Here is a 21,166-nt window from a genome sequence, read left to right as displayed (position 1 = left end):
AAAAATAACAACACTTTGTCAGGACCATGAGGCGATCATTCCTACCAACTTTCAGTTCAATCGGCCCAGCAGAACTTGACTTTAAGTTTGAAATGTAAAATGTTAACGGACGACGGACGACGGACGACGACGGACGAAAACGGCTAGCAATAGGTCACTTGAGCTAAAGCTCAGGTGACCTAATAAAATAGGGCGAAGAAAGGGATAAAAACAAAAGACAGAACGTAAAATTACATAGTATAATGCTGTTTACATACTTTTTCATTACTCAAGTATTTCTTTACTCTATAAAACCAAACCAGTGTAATTCCTACCACAACGAGACATGTTCTCTGTTCATTATCATCATAGTGACAATCAAATGCGAGACAGAAAATTTACACTGAAAAACCCAACAAAATACTGATAAGCTAAAATGTGACAAATATTGCAAGGTACAATTATATAAATTGTTTTAAATTCAATATTTATCGATATGTGTCCTTTAAAATCTGCATACACCCTTAATACCCTGTTGAATATGCATACAGTACTCTTAATCCCCTCTAAAAACTGCATACACTCTCCATTCACTGTTAATTCTGTGGACACTCTCAATCCCGTTAAATCTGTAGAAATTCTTAATCCCGTTAAATCTGTAGAAATTCTTAATCCCGTTAAACTGTTAAATCTGTAGACACTCTTTATCCTGTTAAATATGTAGCGACTCCTAATCCCGTTAAATCTGAAGCGACTCTTAACCCCGTTAAATCTGTAGACACTCTTAACCCCGTTAAATCTGTAGACATTCTTAATCCCGTTAAATCTGTAGCGACTCAGAATCACGTTAAATCTGAAGCGACTCTTAACCCCGTTAAATCTGTAGACACTCTTAACCCCGTTAAATCTGTAGACACTCTTAATCCCGTTAAATCTGTAGACACTCTTTAACCCCGTTAAATCTGTAGACACTCTTAATCCCGTTAAATCTGTAGTGACTTTTAACCCCGTTAAATCTGTAGACAATCTTAACCCCGTTAAATCTGTAGACAATCTTAACCCCGTTAAGTCTGTAGCGACTCAGTATGCACCTTTCATCACTTGTTAAAACGACATATACTTTGAATCCCGTTAAACCATCCCGTTAAACCTGCAGCCACCACATTAATCCTGTTGAAACTGCATACGTTTTTTGAGTTTTACGTCCTATTAACAGCTACATGGTCATTTAAGGACGTGCCAGGTTTGGAGGAAAGCTGGAGTTCCCGGAGAAAAACCACCAACCTACGGCCAGTACCTGGCGACTGCCCCATGTAGGCCTCAAACCCGCAACCCTGTGGTGGAGTGCTAGTGGTACATGTAGCAGAATGTCAGACGCCTTAATCACTTGGCCACCTGTGGTCCTTTAATGGAAATGTATTAGCGAGATCACAATAAAACAGGAAAACACAAACATGATACGGTACATTCCAATGATCCCTCATAGTGTGTGAAACACAAATGAAACGACTCAATTTATCTTTCCCTTTTTATGTACCAAAATAACTTCAAAAAGCATTCATTTGAAATTGATGATCATTACACACACACTACAGTAAGAGGGCAATCATTTGACCACAGGATGAAGATTTTTAGTTTGTGTGAGTCTGGACTTGAATGAGGGAGTTTCGAGGGAGATGGTAAATTTTAGTCAAAATCAGGGAGTCTCCCTTCTAATGAGGGAGAGTTGAGGGCTATGATATGTTTATATCTATTTATCTACAAAAAAACCATTATGGAGTATAGTTTTATATATTCAAGATTAACTTTTTCGTAATACAATTTTTCATGGTTTACCAAAGTTAGCCTGTTATATTTTTTATTCAAATATGTGATAAAAAAAATAAAATATAACAGGAAAAACTAGTAATTACAACAAAAACAAGATAAACCTGTAAACGTCTGTCATCTGAATTTCATTTGTAAATTTCCCCAAACTCACGAGAATTTATTTTTTTAGATTGAAAAAAACATATTTAGGTAATAACGCATATTTTAAAAACAAATTTGAAAGCACAATAAAAAAGAACCTAAATTTCTTTACATCAATAAAATGGGAATGTAAAAAAACGCTTCAAGAAAAATGAAATCTAATAGATCATATATTAATATTGAAATAAAACAAGTGCTGTTTTCAAGAGAAAAACACACAGTGCTTTCTCTGGATGAATTAAAAAAAATGTGTACAAAGTTTTTATTAACGTTTCCATGCAGATTCCTGAAGGCAGACAAGTCATCAAATTGGATTACCGACAGTCCAACCTTCAACAATCACTTACAAATATTGCAACTAATCAAAATAGTTTAATTATCTATTGGGAATACTGGAAAAATCGAAAGACCAAGGATTTGATAAAATATGTCACTTTTGATGTTAACAGAGAATCTTGCATGAATATAATATAAACTGTCTTCATATGCTGTGTCTAGATAAAGGGAGAAAACTATACTTCAACATTCGTTCATAATTATTATAATAATTCAAGGTTCTTATATACCACGTTATCACAACCTAGTTCGTAGGTCGTCTCAAAGCAGTTCACAAATTATTATCCGTGGTTATAGGGCCTTTGCAACCAGCCAATATCTTTCTCAACTCCCTGGGGAGCATACAGCCGGAGCTGCCATTTCGGCGCTAACAGCTAGCATTCAACAACTCTAGCACTGCCCAACCACGTACTCATTTACAGCTAAGTAGACTGGAACAAGCGGAGTAAAGTATCTTGCTCAAAGATACAACACAGTGCCGTGCCGTAAATCGAACCCGCAACCCTTTTGTCACGAGCTCGGCGTAATACCACTGGACTACCATGCCTCCTCATGTTAATCTTTTTATTTGATACTCAGAACAATGCAATGTAAAAAGCCTTGCCCCACTGCAATAAACAGTTTGTTAAATGAATCATATTGTAACCAAAGGTCAAGGATTTGAATCGATGTCTTGATGCACCATCGCTTTGTTTACTCTCAGAACACTTACAGGTACTTGCTGTTAATTAATGTCATCTTTATCATTGTTTTCTGGAAGTTTTTTCAAAGAATAGGATTCTTTTTAAAACTGAGTTATTAAACGAAAGCTTTAGTTACGTTTACAAAACAAAAACAACAAGAGGCCCAGGGGCCTTAATAGCTCACCTGGTATTTTATTTTTCAATTTAAAACCTGCTGAGTACCATTCAGGTTTATCAAAGGAGTACAAGTAACAAAGTTGCATCTTCCATTTATAAATATTCAATTCCCTTTGCCCAAAGATTCTCTAAAACAAGTTTGGTTAGGTTAAAATCCCTTCAACGGTACAGAAGGAGAAGGATCTTTAATGTTTTCCTCTATTTCCCCTAATGGGCCCCACTAATCTGCCCCAAAGAAGGGGAATCCACACACCTCAGTTTAAACAAAATTGATTCTTTTCTCCCTAAGCATGCTTCAGACTGCATTTGGTTTAAATCCCTTCACTTGTATAGTAGGAGAAAAAAAATCCTCTATTTCCCCTATTGGGCCCCGCTCCTATGCCGCCAGAAGGCCCACACCCTCCGTTTATACAAACTTGAGTCTCCTTTGTCCAAAGATGCTCTAGGACAAATTTGGTCAAAATCCTTCAATTGGTTGAGGAGAAGATTTTTAAAGATTTACCTATTTTCCCCTATTTGGCCCCGTCCCTCTGCCCCCAGGGGGACCATACCCTCCGTTTATACAAAACTGAGAACCCTTTGGCCAATGATGCTCCTGACCAAGCTTCAGACTGCATTTGGTTTAAATCCCTTCACTTGTATAGTAGGAGAGAAAAAATCCTCTACTTCCCCTATTTGGCCCCGCCCCTCTGCCCCCAAAGAGGCCACACCCTCCGTTTATACAAACTTGAGTCTCCTTTGTCCAAAGATGCTCTAGGACAAATTTGGTCAAAATTCTTCTATTGGTTGAGAAGAAGAAGATTTTTAAAGATTTACCTATTTTCCCCCTATTTGGCCCCGCCCCTCTGCCCCCAGGGGGTTATACCCTCCGTTTATACAAAACTGAGGACCCTTTGGCCAATGATGCTCCTGACCAAATTTGGTCAAAATCCTCTGAGCCATTCAGGACAAGTAGCATTTTAAAGGAAAAAGTTGCCGGACGCCGGACGCCGGACGCTGCACCATGGGATAAGCTCACATGGCCCTTCGGGCCAGGTGAGCTAAAAATCAATTCATAGCTGCAATTTTCTTGAGTGGTATGAGGATCCTTTAAGTTAGAGTTATTTCCCTTGAGAATCTTTTAATCATGATCTGCCAAGGCTTTAGTAATACACTTCTCACCGTGTTCCTTCCAATGCATGTTCAATTCATTAGCTCACTCAGTTCTCATTTATCGACAGTAGTTTCAGGATTTAGACATAATTATATACGTTCCAACTTGATTTATTTTTACAACAATTATGAAAAAAGTTATATTAACCTCATGTTGCCTTGAATGAAAGGTGGCAAGGCATCTTCAAGCGAAAATGTCTCATTTTTTAGCAACCTATAGATTTTCTAAAATAAAAAGCTTATAAAATAACCCTTATTTAAATCCCTGTTCTACTATCATTTAGATTTACTCTGCGGTTGTTTGAATCATCGCTGAACGATGTCTTTAGTATAAAAATATAAGTTACAATAAAATGCAAAATGAATGAACCAATAGAAATGACAACTGACTTTACTTCATATCGCATGGTCTTTCCTCTTCGTACATATTCACCGAGTTTCTTTCTACCTTATTCAATAATACTGCAGAAAAAGCATTAAGCAAAACTTAATCAAATCCTTCGTGTCACGCCATTATTGGTAACTACGACGTATACAATGTAAATGTAAAAACAAATTATGTTACTACACCTGTGCCAAATGAAATAAAGATATTTTCTAACCGAATTTAACCCTTTCATCCCTATATAACTTCAGTAGACTCTACCATGCATTGATCTGGATGAGTCCATTATGGTCTACAGTGGTGAAAGGGTAAACAAACCTGAAAGAAATTAACAACCAGATTCCTGGTTGTGCTAAAGTAATACACTTTATATCATTATTCAAACAAACTGTTTCAATAACTGAAGACAATCTTTCGATAACTGATGTAACTAAAAATTAATAACTACACACAGTCCTCTTAACTCATTCACCCCTGAAGACACATTTGAACTCTTCCAATTCAAAGGTTGGAATAGTTCATTATGAAATTTCAGGGGTCAATGAGTTAAATCCAGTCACCACTGGTTACAGGTTGTCTCACTATTCAGCCAGTTTTTAAGGGGACAGATTGTCCCTTTTTCTACACAAGCTTGTTCCAGTAAATCAAACCGTGTCACATGGAATGAAGGAGACTAAATTATCAAGGCCCCACTATATAATATCATTGGCTTGCACAAAACACCAAGTTGCAATAAAATCCTTAGACATAAACAGCAAATATCATAAACATTTAAAGGACCAATCCAAGGTGAGTAGATAAAAAAGAGTCATAACATTTTGATACATCAACAATGGTGATTTATGTGTTTATTATCAATATCACTGGCTGTGTTCCAAGTACAATGAAAACATGAAACATTTAGTAAACTCATTCACCCCTGAAGTGGCACATTTGAACCCGTCCAATTCAAAGGATGGAAAAGTTCATTATGAAATTTCAGGGGTGAATGAGTTGAAAAGATGACTTTATGCATCATCATTTAGATGGTGTATTGAAAATGGAAACAGTATGGAATTTGTTACAAAAGCGAGTGATTATTATTTTTGAGAAAATGTTTTTAAACATATTTGCAGGTGAACATTTGTTTATCCTGGCAAGCAAAATGAAATCTGCAAACATACTGCTTTCAGCTATACATCATTTTTTTTTTAAACAAAACAAAATAAGCATATATAGATTCATTATTATCGAATACACATTTCAAACATCATACAACTTCTGATAAAACACCTTGCATACACATCAATATAAACATGATTCTCACATAATGGAAGTGTCAAATTTTATAAGTTAACTATATAATACATGTACAATGAAATACAACTCGGCCATGCTTTCAAATCGTACTCATTTATGCTAGATAAAACAAATAGAACAAGCAAACAACTTGAGGGTAGGAAAATTAGTTTTACGTCACAGAAACATAACATGCCATGTTATATCCCTCTTGCTGAATTACATTTCTATGACAACAGAGATTTCATTTCTAAATTACAAGTGAATGTACTAAGACAAAGCATCCCTACCTTAAGGACGTTCCTCACTGCAAATATTTCAGATAAGTAATCTTATCCCTACTAGAGCTCAAATAGGATAAAAGTGAGACAATCCTTAAATATTCAAACTTATCTTATTGTAAACATTTTTTTTTTTTTTTTTACACCTTTTCTTCAGGTTGGTAAATATTGATTTTAGAAAGGTTCATGTAGCACAGCCAGTGTAAGTGTTTATGTGTGAGGTTTTGATGACTAGTACAGTGCGTACTCTGCCACAAGGTGACAGTGCTACATGAACCTTTCTATAATATTGTATATATGTATGATCTGAATCGTTGTGTGTTTGTAATATATATAAACTGGAACTGTAAGCCACATGATAATACTCCCTCCTGCATATAAGATCATAAAAGGGGGATAACTCCCCATAAACACAGTTATATAAAATAATTAACTAATTGCACTAATATTCAAGGTACTGATCATGTGTACCAATTTTCCTTAATACATCAGCTAAGAAGGTAAATAGCAGTTACTTTAATTAAAACAGAAATTACCACAAGGGACATAACTCTTATGGAATTAGTCAAAATAAAAAATAAACCGCAGACTCTTAACTACACAGATTAATGATCATGTGTACCAAATTTTATAAATATCGGTCAAAGAGATAAGAAAGATTATTATAGACAATATTTATATTAGGATATAAGTAAGGGGACATAACTCCCTAAGAAAACCATTGAAATCAGAAGTTCAGGTCATATATATTGTTTGGAGAGGGAGTTTTAGGGGAAGGGGGGGGGGGGGGGGGGATACATCTAAATTATGTGTAAGCATGTATAACGAAATCTGTATTATTGTATTCATGTATTTGTATATGTTGCTTCTTTTCCTTCATTCCCATATATTTCAATTGTAACATTCGACCATTTTGGCAGATCGTTATTTTTGCTGCCAAATATTGAAATCACGACAATCAATCATAGAATGAGTTTTCTGTATGGCCACTAAGATGTGACATCAACACATGTGTTATATGGTAATGACTATTGTACTACAGGTAAGACAGTGACATAGAACTCCTGTAATATTGGCAAGTTAACAGGTAAACACCCACTTGATAAAACATTCAAAACTTGTAACATTAACAGGTTGACAACATACATCACAATCACAGCCGTAACTGCCCAGTTTTAAGCGGAAATAAAAAGTGCCTTAAATAATGGACACACTCAGGTTCCAGTGATTTCCAAGTCTTGGGTCACCATCGATTCCGACAATGTGGCAGGTCTTGGTTTCAATCCAATCGGTGTGGTTCCAAAAATGTGTCCGTCCCATCCCCAAAATGAATCCCCTTTTTAGCTTCCTGGTCATACGTCGTCATCTACGAGACAATCACATATTGCAATCATGAATGCTTGACAAATTCGTCTGCTGGATAACCGAACTCGGTAGTGAAGCGGACGTAAAACCTATCAATCAATCAATCAATCAAGCTTGACAAATTGAAAGATTATTTTTCTTTACGTCAGTACAAGATGAGCTATCAAGTACATGCATTATAATTTTAAAGGGATTTTGGAACCAGCAAAAGAAGAATATACATTTTGGAAACCAGTGTACAGGAGTTCTTAGTCTTCTTTTTATTAAGTACTTGCATTCGTTTCGCTGTCACTCTGAGGAAAGATACTCTTTGTGGAATTCCTAAGGGCGTTCCATTTAAAAGTTTGTTAATTATTTTGAGAGTAAAGTAAATATATGCAGTATTTCAAAACAGACAAATTTCATTTTCAAGAAATTATAGGATATAAGAAATTGAAGATCTATGAATATGGATAACAAAGCCTCCACCAGGCTTTATCCTGACTGTAGATGCGATGTTTTGACAATAGTGATAAACTTTTTAATTTGATCATATGTGACTCAATGCATCGAGTTTCGTACTCTATTAGCCCCTTCACCCCTAGGTAACTTAAGTAGACTCTACCATAGCTTATTATCTGGATGAGTCTATTGTGGTCCACAGTAGTGAAAGGGCGAGATGTGAACATGTACAGTATACAATTGTTTCATGGCTATTTGGGGAACAGTCAAAACTATCATCCCGAGGTAGGGGGAAGCTCTGACTGGGAAAACAGTTTTGACTGTTTCACCCCTACAGCCGAAATTGGACAAAAGGCCAGAAACAGTCAAAAATGGCTAATTATAATTTATATAGACTATTGGGTAATAAAATGTATTGTTCAACACATAGTACTGATAGTGACAATTGTATCTTACCATGGTACCACCATCTAGTTTTCTTTGGGTTTTTACTGCAAGTTTTTACATAAAATGCATTATCTGGTGGTCGTTTCTGCAAAATAAAGATAAATATCTGTTAGGCCTTATATATTTTAATAACACCAGTGGTGTGTTATATATTGTATGTTCATTAAAAATAAGAGGCCAAAAGGGTCTGTATCGTCCACATGGATAATAAAGCAACCATGGACAATTATTCTTATGGCATATAATACTGCAACAATTTCAAAATATGGATCTGTCTCTCAGCAACAACCGTCCCTCATTAGGTCCCTTCTTTCTGCCCCCATGAATTGGGGTGGATTTTAAACATTAACCTCAATTTCCTCTATTGGACCCACCCCTCAGCCCCCAAAAAGCTTCACTCCATTTATACAATTGATTTTAAACACAAGTACTGTGTTCCCCCCCCCTCCCCTGGACACCTTCCCCTTTGCCCCCAGGGGGACCACACTCTCTGTTAAAACATATGGAGTCCCCCTTGCCAAATGATGCTCTTCATCAAATTTGATTAAAAAACTTCTATCATACTGAAACATTAAGATTTTAAAGATTAACCTAAATTTACCATAATTTGGGCCCCAACCAAATTTGATTAAATTCCCTTCAATGGTACAGAAGGAGAAGGATTTTTGAAGGTTTGCCTCAATTTTCCCTATAAGGCACCACCCTTCTTCCTACAAAATTGAATTCCCTTTGGCCAAGGATGCTCTACACAAACTTTGGTGAAACTCCCTCCAATCAAACTGATAGAAAAGGATTTTAAAGATTTACCTGGGTTTCACCTATTGAACCCCATCCCTCTGCACACAGAGAGGCCACACCCTCCCTTTACACAGAATTGACTCTCCTTTGCTCAAGTATTGCTCCAGACCAAATTTGGATAAAATCCCTCCAATGGTATATATACAGAGGAAGAAGGATTTTGAGACCTAAACCTCAAATTCCCCTATTGGGCCCCATCCCTCTGTACCCAGAGGAGTCACACACCCTGTTTATACAAAATTGAGTCCACTTTGCCCTTGGATGCTCCAGGCCAAATTTGGTAAAAATACATAAAGCTGTTCTGGACTAGTAGTGTTTTAAAGGAAAAGTTGACAGATGGACCGATGACGGACGGACACTGCGGTATATGGCATAATTAAACTCACCATGGTCCTTTGGACCACGTGAGCTAAAAACATATCAACTAAAACATAATTTTTAACATGTCTTATTCAGTTATTTTAAAAAAGTTATCTTTTTCTTTTTCACTGCCTAATACCCTAAGGATAACAAGATTTAGGGTTGTTCTTTCCACATTGTCTATTGTACAATACACATAGTATGTGGTAACTATTTGGTATTTTTTGTTCATCAAGCTTTAAAGATAACAGGCCTATCACCAAGATTTGTTCAAATCTGTCTTTCAAATTTATGAAAGTTTTTGTCCTTTTCACCCATGTAATGAAACAATTCTTATATGTACCTTCCTTGTTAGTGATAGCAGGTTTCATATACAGGTTTAACTCACTCACCCCTGAAGTTTCATAATAAACTATTCCAACCTTTGAATAGGAAGAGTTCAAATGTGTCTTCAGGGGCAAATGAGTTAAGAGGGATATTTTAGGTATTTTTGATTATGGAAAAGTTGAAACCAGACGAATGACGCACTATGCATTTCACATAACAAGTTCAAAGGTACTTTGTGCCAGGTGATCCAACAGCGATTTAGTTAACTCATTCACCCCTGAAATTTCATAATTAACTATTCCAACAATTGAATTAGAAGAGATCAAATGTGTCTTGAGTAGTTTGTAACACTGACAAGGTTTTTTAGAATTTTGTTTAACGTCCTATTAACAGCAAAGGTCATTTGAGGACGTACCTCCATGTGTGCAGTGCATGCACACTTGCATGTGAGTATGCATGAGACAGGGTATGTTGGTGTTCTTGCCTCCTTGTGATAGCGCAGATCTGATGCCGACTTTATAGTGCTATCTCACTGAAATGCCATGCCAAAGGCACCCAGCACAGCATTCCTCCCGGTCACATTATACTGACAACGGGTGAACCAGTTGTTGAAATTCCCAGTAGATGCTGAACGTAAAGCAGGGAATAACAACTACCATTTTTAAGGACTTTGGTATGTCTTGGCCTGGGGACAGAACCCATTTCCTTCCTCACCTGGGCGAACACTCAACATTAAGGCCAAAAGTGAGGTGTTGCCAAGCAAGGCGCTAGGAAAACACTGACAAGGTCAAGTTCCGACAAAGTTTGAAGGTACACAATAGCAACCTTCACATGAAACATATCAGGGAGGAACTGTCACATTTTATATGATTTTAATATATTTTACCTTCTCTTTACAGCTGGATAACATACTAACAACGCTGAGACATAAAGACTGGACTGAAAGGGCGGGGGGGGGGTCATCCGTGAGGATGGACAAGCAGATGTGACCATTACTGTACACGTGAGGGTGAACAGGCATATGTTCCCCAATAAACATCACCTATAACACAGTCATACTCATAAACATCATTTATAACAAAGTCATACTCATAAAAATCACCTATAACAAAGTAATACCCATAAACATCACTTATAACAAAGCCATAAACATCACCTATAACAAAACCATAGTCAGAAACATCACCTATAACAAAACCATAGTCAGAAACATCACCTATAACAAAGGCCTAAACAAAGCAGGGAATAACAACTACCACTTTTAAGGACTTTGGTATGTCCCGGCCTGGGGACAGAACCCATTTCCTTCCCCACCTGGGCGAACACTCAACATTAAGGCCAAAAGTGAGGTGTTGCCAAGCAAGGCGCTAGGAAAACACTGACAAGGTCAAGTTCCGACAAAGTTTGAAGGTACACAATAGCAACCTTCACATGAAACATATCAGGGAGGAACTGTCACATTTTATATGATTTTAATATGTTTTACCTTCTCTTTACAGCTGGATAACATACTAACAACGCTGAGACATACAGACTGGACTGAAAGGGCGGGGGATCAATCATCCGTGAGGATGGACAAGCAGATGTGACCATTACTGTACACGTGAGGGTGAACAGGGATATGTTCTCCGATAAACATCACCTATAACAAAGCCATAGTCATAAACCTCACCTATAACAAAGTCATAGTATTAAACATCACCTATAACAAAGTCATAGTATTAAACATCACCTATAACAAAACCATAGTCAGAAACATCACCTATAACAAAACCATAGTCAGAAACATCACCTATAACAAAACCATAGTCAGAAACATCACCTATAACAAAGGCATAAACAAAGCAGGGAATAACAACTACCACTTTTAAGGACTTTGGTATGTCTTGGCCTGGGGGCAGAAGCCATTTCCTTCCTCACCTGGGCGAACACACAACATTAAGGCCAAAAGTGAGGTGTTGCCAAGCAAGGCGCTAGGAAAACACTGACAAGGTCAAGTTCCGACAAAGTTTGAAGGTACACAATAGCAACCTTCACATGAAACATATCAGGGAGGAACTGTCACATTTTATATGATTTTAATATGTTTTACCTTCTCTTTACAGCTGGATAACATACTAACAACGCTGAGACACACAGACTGGACTGGAAGGGCGGGGGACCAATCATACGTGAGGATGGACAAGCAGATGTGACCATTACTGTACACGTGAGGGTGAACAGGGATATGTTCTCCGATAAACATCACCTATAACAAAACCATAGTCAGAAACATCACCTATAACAAAGCAATAGTCATAAACGATGCTGAACGTAAAGCAGGGAATAACAACTACCACTTTTAAGGACTTTGGTATGTCCCGGCCTGGGGACAGAACCCATTTTCTTCCTCACCTGGGCGAACACACAACATTAAGGCCAAAAGTGAGGTGTTGCCAAGCAAGGCGCTAGGAAAACACTGACAAGGTCAAGTTCCGACAAAGTTTGAAGGTACACAATAGCAACCTTCACATGAAACATATCAGGGAGGAACTGTCACATTTTATATGATTTTAATATATTTTACCTTCTCTTTACAGCTGGATAACATACTAACAACGCTGAGACATAAAGACTGGACTGAAAGGGCGGGGGACCTATCATCCGTGAGGATGGACAAGCAGATGTGACCATTACTGTACACGTGAGGGTGAACAGGGATATGTTCTCCGATAAACATCACCTATAACAAAATCATACCCATAAACATCACTCATAACAAAGTCATGCTCATAAACATCACCTACAACACATCACCTATAACAAAATCATACCCATAAACATCACTCATAAAAAAGTCATACTCATAAACATCATGAACGTAAAGCAGGGAATAACAACTACCACTTTTAAGGACTTTGGTATGTCTTGGCCTGTGGACAGACCCCATTTCCTTCCTCACCTGGGCGAACACTCAACATTAAGGCCAAAAGTGAGGTGTTGCCAAGCAAGGCGCTAGGAAAACACTGACAAGGTCAAGTTCCGACAAAGTTTGAAGGTACACAATAGCAACCTTCACATGAAACATATCAGGGAGGAACTGTCACATTTTATATGATTTTAATATGTTTTACCTTCTCTTTACAGCTGGATAACATACTAACAACGCTGAGACATACAGACTGGGCTGAAAGGGCGGGGGACCAATCATACGTGAGGATGGACAAGCAGATGTGACCATTACTGTACACGTGAGGGTGAACAGGGATATGTTCTCCGATAAACATCACCTATAACACATCACCTATAACAAAATCATACCCATAAACATCACCTATAACACATCACCTATAACAAAGCAATAGTCATAAACGATGCTGAACGTAAAGCAGGGCATAACAACTTCCATTTTTAAGGACTTTGGTATGTCCCGGCCTGGGGACAGAACCCATTTCCTTCCTCTCCTGGGCGAACACTCAACATTAAGGCCAAAAGTGAGGTGTTGCCAAGCAAGGCGCTAGGAAAACACTGACAAGGTCAAGTTCCGACAAAGTTTGAAGGTACACAATAGCAACCTTCACATGAAACATATCAGGGAGGAACTGTCACATTTTATATGATTTTAATATGTTTTACCTTCTCTTTACAGCTGGATAACATACTAACAACGCTGAGACATACAGACTGGACTGAAAGGGCGGGGGGGGGGTCATCCGTGAGGATGGACAAGCAGATGTGACCATTACTGTACACGTGAGGGTGAACAGGGATATGTTCCCCAATAAACAGCACCTATAAAAAAGACATAAACATCACCTATTACAAAGTCATACTCATAAAAATCACCTATAACAAAGTCATAGTATTAAACATCACCTATAACAAAATCATACCCATAAACATCACTCATAAAAAAGTCATACTCATAAACATCATGAACGTAAAGCAGGGAATAACAACTACCACTTTTAAGGACTTTGGTATGTCCCGGCCTGGGGACAGAACCCATTTCCTTCCTCTCCTGGGCGAACACTCAACATTAAGGCCAAAAGTGAGGTGTTGCCAAGCAAGGCGCTAGGAAAACACTGACAAGGTCAAGTTCCGACAAAGTTTGAAGGTACACAATAGCAACCTTCACATGAAACATATCAGGGAGGAACTGTCACATTTTATATGATTTTAATATGTTTTACCTTCTCTTTACAGCTGGATAACATACTAACAACGCTGAGACATACAGACTGGACTGAAAGGGCGGGGGGGGGGTCATCCGTGAGGATGGACAAGCAGATGTGACCATTACTGTACACGTGAGGGTGAACAGGGATATGTTCCCCAATAAACATCACCTATAACACATCACTTATAACAAAGTCATACTCATAAACATCCCCTATAACAAAGTCATACCCATAAACATCACTAATTACAAAGACATAAACATCACCTATAACAAAGCCATAGTCATAAACATCACCCATAACAAAGACATAAACATCATCTATAACAAAGTCATACCCATAAACATCACTTATAACAAAGACATAAACATCACCTATAACAAAGCAATAGTCATAAACATCACTTATAACAAAGACATAAACATCACCTATAACAAAGGCATAAACATCACCTATAACAAAGTCATACCCATAAACATCACCTATAACACAGTCATACTCATAAACATCACCTATAACAAAGTCATACCCATAAACATCACTTATAACAAAGACATAAACATCACCTATAACAAAGACATAAACATCACCTATAACAAAGACATAGTCATAAACATCACTTATAACAAAGTCATACCCATAAACATCACCTATAACAAAGGCATAAACATCACCTATAACAAAGTCATACCCATAAACATCACTTATAACAAAGACATAAACATCACCTATAACAAAGGCATAAACATCACCTATAACAAAGACATACCCATAAACATCACCTATAACAAAGTCATACTCATAAACATCACCTATAACAAAGTCATACTCATAAACATCACCTATAACAAAGTCATACTCATAAACATCACCTATAACAAAGTCATACTCATAAACATCACCTATAACAAAGTCATACTCATAAACATCACCTATAACAAAGTCATACTCATAAACATCACCTATAACAAAGTCATACTCATAAACATCACCTATAACAAAGTCATACTCATAAACATCACCTATAACAAAGTCATACTCATAAACATCACCTATAACAAAGTCATACTCATAAACATCACCTATAACAAAGTCATACTCATAAACATCACCTATAACAAAGTCATACTCATAAACATCACCTATAACAAAGTCATACTCATAAACATCACCTATAACAAAGTCATACTCATAAACATCACCTATAACAAAGTCATACTCATAAACATCACCTATAACAAAGTCATACTCATAAACATCACCTATAACAAAGTCATACTCATAAACATCACCTATAACAAAGTCATACTCATAAACATCACCTATAACAAAGTCATACTCATAAACATCACCTATAACAAAGTCATACTCATAAACATCACCTATAACAAAGTCATACTCATAAACATCACCTATAACAAAGTCATACTCATAAACATCACCTATAACAAAGTCATACTCATAAACATCACCTATAACAAAGTCATACTCATAAACATCACCTATAACAAAGTCATACTCATAAACATCACCTATAACAAAGTCATACTCATAAACATCACCTATAACAAAGTCATACTCATAAACATCACCTATAACAAAGTCATACTCATAAACATCACCTATAACAAAGTCATACTCATAAACATCACCTATAACAAAGTCATACTCATAAACATCACCTATAACAAAGTCATACTCATAAACATCACCTATAACAAAGTCATACTCATAAACATCACCTATAACAAAGTCATACTCATAAACATCACCTATAACAAAGTCATACTCATAAACATCACCTATAACAAAGTCATACTCATAAACATCACCTATAACAAAGTCATACTCATAAACATCACCTATAACAAAGTCATACTCATAAACATCACCTATAACAAAGTCATACTCATAAACATCACCTATAACAAAGTCATACTCATAAACATCACCTATAACAAAGTCATACTCATAAACATCACCTATAACAAAGTCATACTCATAAACATCACCTATAACAAAGTCATACTCATAAACATCACCTATAACAAAGTCATACTCATAAACATCACCTATAACAAAGTCATACTCATAAACATCACCTATAACAAAGTCATACTCATAAACATCACCTATAACAAAGTCATACTCATAAACATCACCTATAACAAAGTCATACTCATAAACATCACCTATAACAAAGTCATACTCATAAACATCACCTATAACAAAGTCATACTCATAAACATCACCTATAACAAAGTCATACTCATAAACATCACCTATAACAAAGTCATACTCATAAACATCACCTATAACAAAGTCATACTCATAAACATCACCTATAACAAAGTCATACTCATAAACATCACCTATAACAAAGTCATACTCATAAACATCACCTATAACAAAGTCATACTCATAAACATCACCTATAACAAAGTCATACTCATAAACATCACTTATAACAAAGTCATACTCATAAACATCACCTATAACAAAGTCATACTCATAAACATCACTTATAACAAAGTCATACTCATAAACATCACCTATAACAAAGTCATACTCATAAACATCACCTATAACAAAGTCATACACATAAACATCACCTATAACAAAATCATACTCATAAACATCACCTATAACAAAGTCATACTCATAAACATCACCTATAACAAAGTGATACCCATAAACATCATATTTTACATAAACATCCTGTTTCTCTCACATGTAAAAATGTAATACTCTGAATAGCCATATACAAGGTAAATAGTCATATACAATAATTAAACGTTTGTTTTCTTTTTGGCTATAGTAATATTAATGTACATATTTTATGTTTGTGAAGTAGGTAATTGATTTTTTTTACCTGAGGTGATTCAAATGGATATCTTGAACCAAATTTAAACATTAATTGGAATTTTTCTCCTTCATAAATAGATTCAGGAGCTCCCTCTAAGTCGACAGTCCACCTGTAATTAAATCGAAAAAAAACGTTTACAACATTATGATCTTTGAATATGATGTTGACAGTGGGAACAATATAATGAAGTATTTTTTATGAGGCCCAATGCATTGCTCATTTGGTATTAATCTTACACTTATTAGTCTTAGAAATTAGGATTTACACACCATATATAGACAATAGGTTTGTTATTAGATAGAGATTTTTGTTATAGACCTACTGAAATTGTGATAGAGCAGACCTGGACCAGGAAAATTTGACCTATAGATATATTTAGTGTTGAATAACAAAAAACAAAGAAAATGTGTACAGCTGCCGTATAATAATAAAAGAAAACATGTAATTTCACAGTAGAATTTTTCTCTCACTTACGTATTTACCATTGAATTAGTTACATCATATAGGAAATAACTTGATAGACACCTTAGTCTATTAAGTAAATAATTCCCATTGACCAGTGCTTTTCATGGTGATTGTCTATGGGTCAGCACGTAAGTCATCCTTGATTCCAGGGGTTACGCTCACTTTCGCTCTCTACACCCCTGGCATATTAGGTCATAGCAAAATTGAAGGCACAAAGAAAGCTGTTTGATTGGTGTCAGGTTAAAAAAACTGACCAATTGCTTGGCTGATACATGTCTTTTGAAGATTACAAAGGAGAGACGCCCTATCTCAAGGCCTGTCAAATTTTACTGTTATGTGACCGCGAGATCCTTCTGATGTATATCAAAGGATCAAACTTAGTCTAGTCTTCTTGTCTCATCAACAACGTGGGGCACACTAGTGCTGAGCCTTCATTTTTGCTATGACATAGTCCAGGGGTGTAGAGAGCGAAAGTGAGCGTACCCCTGGATATTGAGAATTAATGCCCGTAGGTCCGAACAAATGACGTGTAACCTTAAGAAGCGGACCAAGGTAAAAAAACATTTAAATAGACTAAATAAAGCTACAGGCTAAATATCATTACCCAGTACTCCTGGTCATCTAAAAGAAGGACCTTGAAAGTCTAACAAAGGTCATCAGTATTCAGTTGCTCAAAATAATAACCCTAGTCTTCATCTTAGGCCAAATAAAAATATACTTGTGTTTCCCGTTTCCCCGACCAACCTTATTTTTTCATGCCAACCCTAACCCATTTTATTGGTTTTTCACAGTCACTGTTATGTATATATTAGCAGTTTAATTGTTCAAATTAAAGTGTACATATAATTTGCTGTGCATTTTTTAGCATCGACTCGTGGTCAGTAAAAGTTTCAATTGTAGATAGTAGCCGTAGACAATTGTGGTATTGATGCAGGTTGGGATCTGTATATTAGTGTGATCATCTGGAGTCGAATTTAGCAAGATTTATGGCCAGTTAATTACCTAGTCGTAAAGGGATCAAATTTTTGCAGGATTTCAGCAGCATCAACAATTTTAATGTATCAACATTTTTATTGTAGCAGAATTTTGCTAAGTTAGTAAGTTAAGGTTGTTCAGCTTGGGAGTTGAAGGAGGAGAAGAGAGTCGGGTTGGGGAGGCTAAGGAGTCTTGAAGAAGGAGGTTGAGTTAGGGAGACACATAGAGGAGACTTAGAAAGTTAAAGTTAAAGTGAGAATTAAGAAGTGAGTAATAATAGTAGTTTTAGCTGTAGTTTATAGATCTGTGCAGTTTTACAGTTTATAGTTGGAGATAATTGAGTTTGAAGTGGAGAGATTGAGTTCACAATAGTGAAGACTTTTATAGTTTATGACAGATTAAAAAACTTGTGTTGTTAATACAGTGTTAATATAAATATACTAATTTTGTTGTTAAATAATTTGAACTTGAGGCAGTGGAAACAGAGAACAAAAAGTATCAGTTATACAAAAGAGAACATAACACTGGTGACCATCAATGTGTTGTTTGTGCCTGCTTAACACATAAAATGTAAATGCATATATGTGTATTTATTTCACATGAATCAAAAATTATATATTGCGTGCCATTCATACTTTCTTAAAACAATACCATATTTTTAACATTCACAGTGGTATTCAGGAGATTTTCTTCACCAGAAAAAGATACAATAAAATGTTTTTCCTACCTACCTACCCTATTTTTTTTGGAGACGAAACAGGAAACACACATATATTTTTATTTGGCCTCAAAAGCAATATATATGCCACTGGCTATATATTATCAACCTGGGCCTTTTGGTTTGAAAAGAGGTCACTTTCAGGTGTAAACAAATTAGACTAAGACCCCATGTGACCTTGAAAGGTCAAGGTAATTCATTGGATCAAAGTTTGAAGCCCATCATGATCATTCTATCAAGTAATATTAGCCAAATATCATTACCATAGGCCTTTTAATTTGGATATTGAAAAGTGTTTGTTTTAAAAAAATGTTGATGCCAGAAAATCAGTAACACAGACCAAAGCATGACGGAGAGCGATACAGTTAACCACGTACAATTCTCAAAACAAGTAATTACAAAAAGGTCTAGAATGAAGACAAAGGAAAATTTAAAATGAGACTACATCATACATGTATTTATATATAATATTAATGGTTTTGGATCACTAATCTACAAACCTGCTACCCTCGCGGTATGAACGAACGATAGGCGGTTGCCATCCGCTTGTTTTCCTTCCAGGGGGCATTTGACCTAATGATTCATTACTGCATAGTTGGTCTGCTATATATAGCCATTTCATCTACTTATTCCTCCTGCACTCACTTATTTGATAATTACATGCATAATTCCTGCAAACCAAAAGAGGCGACTAAGTGGGACCCCCTGCTGTGACTTAGATCCATCGCAGTATTGAGAGGCGACTAATGAGACATTCCGTAGCAGATTGGAGATTTTTCACATTTACCGAGCCAGATATCCAAATGCACATGTTCCACGTTTTTGATATCTCTCGTTGACTCACTTTATATGACAGTGCATCTTGCGCAAGAATAGGTCCTCTACATCAGCGTTCCTTGTCCGCGATGCTCTCAGCTTAATTGCTGCCTTCGGCTGTCTTTAGCCGAGGGGACTATTGGTTTCATATAATAGCTATATTTTCAATTATAGTATATCAATTCTATCTTCTTGTAATATGATGTATATGTACATGTAACTGTTCTGTTTCACTGTGTCTTGAAAAAGGAGTGGATCGCTCTGAAAATTTGACAACCTAAACTTGTCCACACTGTTGGAATTACTTCTTTGCCCCATATAGAATATTAGCCATATACACATTTAACAGGGATTTTAATAGGGTGAAACAACTTGACACATCCTAAACAAATGTGGGTATAGGACGAGACAAACCCATCATCTGCCTTATGGACTCCGAAACATGTACCTCCAGGCTATACTTACTCAGATAGATTTGTACATATTCTTTGGGAATCAACCTTCACACCAGCTGGTGGGTCCTTTGTCAGAGCTAGAAGCTCTTTCTGTAGGCGCTTCTGCAAAGAAATTAAAAGCCATTTGTTCATTCATTAAGTGAATAATAAGTAAAAGTAGATAATAATCTCCAAATAAATTTCATAATATTTCCTGTTTTCCTGTGTTCTAAATATAGAAATACATTTTCACATCGATATGATATTTTTCTAATCCATCGTATTTTGTCTGGATACTAGAGTCAAAATGCTTTTAATCAAATTATTAATGTTTGGTTTGAATTACAGAGCATGCTTTCTTTTTAAACATGTCACTAACTGTTCCAGAGAAAAGCTGTTACCAACTTGATTGAACAGCTGATCATGTCTGATCATAATCAGTTAGGTTGCAAATCTGATGATTTCCGGACGTGAATTTAAATTTTACTAATATACCTCAATACCGAATGTACTAGACATTTTCTCACAAATAGATCTGATCTACATTTAGGTAGAATTTTGAAATTCATTTGACCTTTTCTTATTTCCTTTCGGTTAAAACTGTTGATAAAGGAAATAGACGGGCAATTTTCACAAGTACTCACCTCCATGGAAGCCATATTTTTCTTTCGTGTTTACAGTTAGTTTCGTATAATTGTGACAGCTCATAGAAATCCCTTTTTACAGAGAAATATATTATTTCCTTACTGAGA

General features: G+C 36.2%; 1 protein-coding gene across 1 annotated transcript; it reads right to left on the bottom strand.

The window, feature by feature from the left end:
* Positions 1-5,505: 5,505 nt before the first annotated feature.
* On the bottom strand, positions 5,506-21,096 carry LOC110457543 (probable ubiquitin-conjugating enzyme E2 W-A). Its single transcript, XM_021508873.1, has 6 exons — positions 21,059-21,096; positions 20,446-20,537; positions 17,013-17,115; positions 13,094-13,249; positions 8,505-8,580; positions 5,506-7,608 (listed from the first exon to the last, which is right to left on the bottom strand). The coding sequence occupies exons 1-6, from the start codon at positions 21,071-21,073 to the stop codon at positions 7,595-7,597; spliced, it is 456 nt and encodes a 151-aa protein (XP_021364548.1). The 5' UTR covers positions 21,074-21,096; the 3' UTR covers positions 5,506-7,594.
* Between the last annotated feature and the right edge of the window lie 70 nt (positions 21,097-21,166).

This window comes from Mizuhopecten yessoensis, unplaced genomic scaffold (assembly GCF_002113885.1).
Source record: "Mizuhopecten yessoensis strain PY_sf001 unplaced genomic scaffold, ASM211388v2 scaffold9207, whole genome shotgun sequence".
In the NCBI taxonomy this organism is placed as follows: Eukaryota; Metazoa; Mollusca; class Bivalvia; order Pectinida; family Pectinidae; genus Mizuhopecten; species Mizuhopecten yessoensis.
Note: the sequence above shows the minus strand (reverse complement) of the source record. Positions and strands in the feature narration are given on the sequence as shown.